Genomic DNA, 2,568 nt, shown 5'->3' with positions numbered 1-2,568 from the left:
CCCCAGGTCCTTTTCCGCCAGGCAGCTTTCCAGCCACTCTTCCCCAAGCCTGTAGCGCTGCATGGGGTTGTTGTGGCCAAAGTGCAGGACCCGGCACTTGGCCTTGTTGAAGCTCATACAGTTGGCCTGGGCCCATCGATCCAGCCTGTCCAGGTCCCTCTGCAGAGCCTTCCTACCCTCGAGCAGATCAACACTGCCGCCCAACTTGGTGTCGTCTGCAAACTTACTGAGGGTGCACTCGATCCCCTCATCCAGATCATTGATAAAGATATTAAACAGAACTGGCCCCAATACTGAGCCCTGGGGAACACCGCTCGTGACCGGCCGCCAACTGGATTGAACTCCATTTACCACAACTCTCTGGGCCCGGCCATCCAGCCAGTTTTTGACCCAGCGCAGAGTACACCTGTCTAAGCCGTGAGCCGCCAGCTTCTCTAGGAGAATGCTGTGGGAGACGGTGTCAAAGGCCTTACTGAAGTCCAGGTAGACCACATCCACAGCCTTTCCCTCATCCACTAGGCGGGTCACCGGGTCATAGAAGGAGATCAGGGTGGTCAAGCAGGACCTGTCTCTCATGAACCCGTGCTGGTTGGGCCTAATCTCCTGGTTGTCCCACACCTGATTGTGAGCGCCCTCAAGATGAACTGCTCCATAATCTTCCCCAGCACCAAGGTCAGGCTGACAGGCCTGTAGTTCCCCGGATCCTCCTTCCGGCCCTTCTTGTAGATGTGTGTCACATTGGCCAGCCTCCAGTCATCCGGGACCTGCCCCGTTAACCAGGACTGCTGATAGATGATGGAGAGTGGCTTGGCGAGCTCCTCCGGCAGCTCTCTCAGCACTCTCGGGTGGATCCCATCCGAGGGTGTTCAGATGTATGACTGTGGCTGGCATGGGATTCACGATGGTGAGGCTCTACACAGCTCAGCTCATGGCCCTCTGAGCAAGTCACTTCACCCCTCTGTACTCCAGGCTCCCATCTGTAAAATAATAATGATAGCTTTTGTAAGGCATTTTGAAACCTACTGATGAAAATTGCCATATAAAAAATAGATATGGGATTTAGATTTATATTAAATACTATCCTAAACAGAGACAGACTTCAGCTCATGTTTAGTGCTTTTATTAAATTCCAGCAGATAGAGAGAAAGACACTCTCTGGTGAAAACCTCTTCTTTTTCCCCTTCTCATGAAAACGCGTGGTGAACTCAATGAAAACCACAATGAGCAATGTTGAAATCAAACCCCTTTCTTGTAAAAATAATACTATGGTAGCATTCCGCAAAAAAATGATATAAACTAAAGTGACATAAAGTAAAATAAAGGACATAAAGTAAAAATGACATAAAGACATGTTTGCTTCTTTAGCATTCCTACAACAGAGCATACGAAGTATCTTACCTTTTTTCCTAGACACTGTCCCTTCCTGGATAGTGATATTTGTTCTGCCAATACACAGTGCCTTGAACCCCATTCTCTATACTCTCACAACTAGTTTCTTTAAGGAGAAGTTGAAGCAGTCACTGGACAGTCATTGAAGGAGGGCAATTTTCAAAAATTATGAAAAAACTTTGGCCACTTCAGTCATGTGGACAGATGATCCTCTCATCCATAGCTCTTCCTTTTATGCTTGGATTTTTAAAAAAATAACTCCTGAGGACAGTACTAACTTTTATTTACCAATCTACAAGTGGTTGTTTCCTAGCAGGATAACAGAAACAGGACCTAACTGCCTCACAGCTGCATTAATCTCTTTGAGATTCATATGTAGGCTCTTTTTGGCCATTACCGTCTCTGTATTCAACTTCCTGGAAAATAAAATCACAACTGTTGCATTCATCAGGGGAGATTTGTATCGCAGATTGAAACACAGGAACACCATGCACTGGGGCTAAAAACAGCAATACTTTTCTACTATTCACCCCCCTTCCCCAGAGAGTCAGTGTATCTGTACTTGCTAGCTATATTCTTCATATAATATATATAGATTACGGGAAAGGACTTTTGCCTCATTTGGTCTGTACTGCCAATTTCAGGATATACCCTTGTGGAGAGGTGTTTCTCCCAGGGTTGGAAGTCCGTGGTGGGAGAAGGCCAGAACATTCTATGCAATGTGTAAATCTATATTAATCTTGTAAGATTTAAGTAATATGTGAGCTCTGCAGAGTGGTGAATGTCTCTTTGTGCAAATAAATACACTACTCAGAACTGCAAGACCCGAGCAGTGTTATTACAATATTTTTAAGGTACTAAAAGTCAAGTGAAACTTCCTGTGTAAGCAACAGAGCCCAGACTGAAATAAAAATTAAATAATGAAGCTCTCAGAACGACCCTTGAAAGCAGTCAATTCAGTTTTCATTGCATCAGGTTTTATGAAGCATCGGCATGCAGACAGCATGGGTAAGCACATGCTTGAGGGAGCATTTATGGGACTGAGGCACTTGCAAGGTAGAACAATTCCCCGTTATTAGTTATGTTTTCATAACCACCTTAGATATATTTTGACTTTATTGCGTATGAGCTGCCTACCTGTTATAAATAGAAGAATCAAGCTCTTAGAAAAAGAGTAAA

The 2,568-nt window shown here is 44.7% G+C and overlaps 1 protein-coding gene across 1 annotated transcript in view; it reads left to right on the top strand.

Moving 5' to 3' along the window:
- RXFP2 (relaxin/insulin-like family peptide receptor 2) overlaps window positions 1–1,892 on the top strand; it is a 55,487-nt gene extending 53,595 nt beyond the window's left edge. The window contains 1 exon segment of the mRNA XM_009327863.1: window positions 1,411–1,892. Within this exon segment, the coding sequence (XP_009326138.1) occupies window positions 1,411–1,892 (482 nt within the window).
- Window positions 1,893–2,568: the final 676 nt, after the last annotated feature.

This window comes from Pygoscelis adeliae, unplaced genomic scaffold (genome assembly GCF_000699105.1).
Source record: "Pygoscelis adeliae isolate BGI_AS28 unplaced genomic scaffold, ASM69910v1 Scaffold14, whole genome shotgun sequence".
In the NCBI taxonomy this organism is placed as follows: domain Eukaryota; kingdom Metazoa; phylum Chordata; class Aves; order Sphenisciformes; family Spheniscidae; genus Pygoscelis; species Pygoscelis adeliae.
Note: the sequence above shows the minus strand (reverse complement) of the source record. Positions and strands in the feature narration are given on the sequence as shown.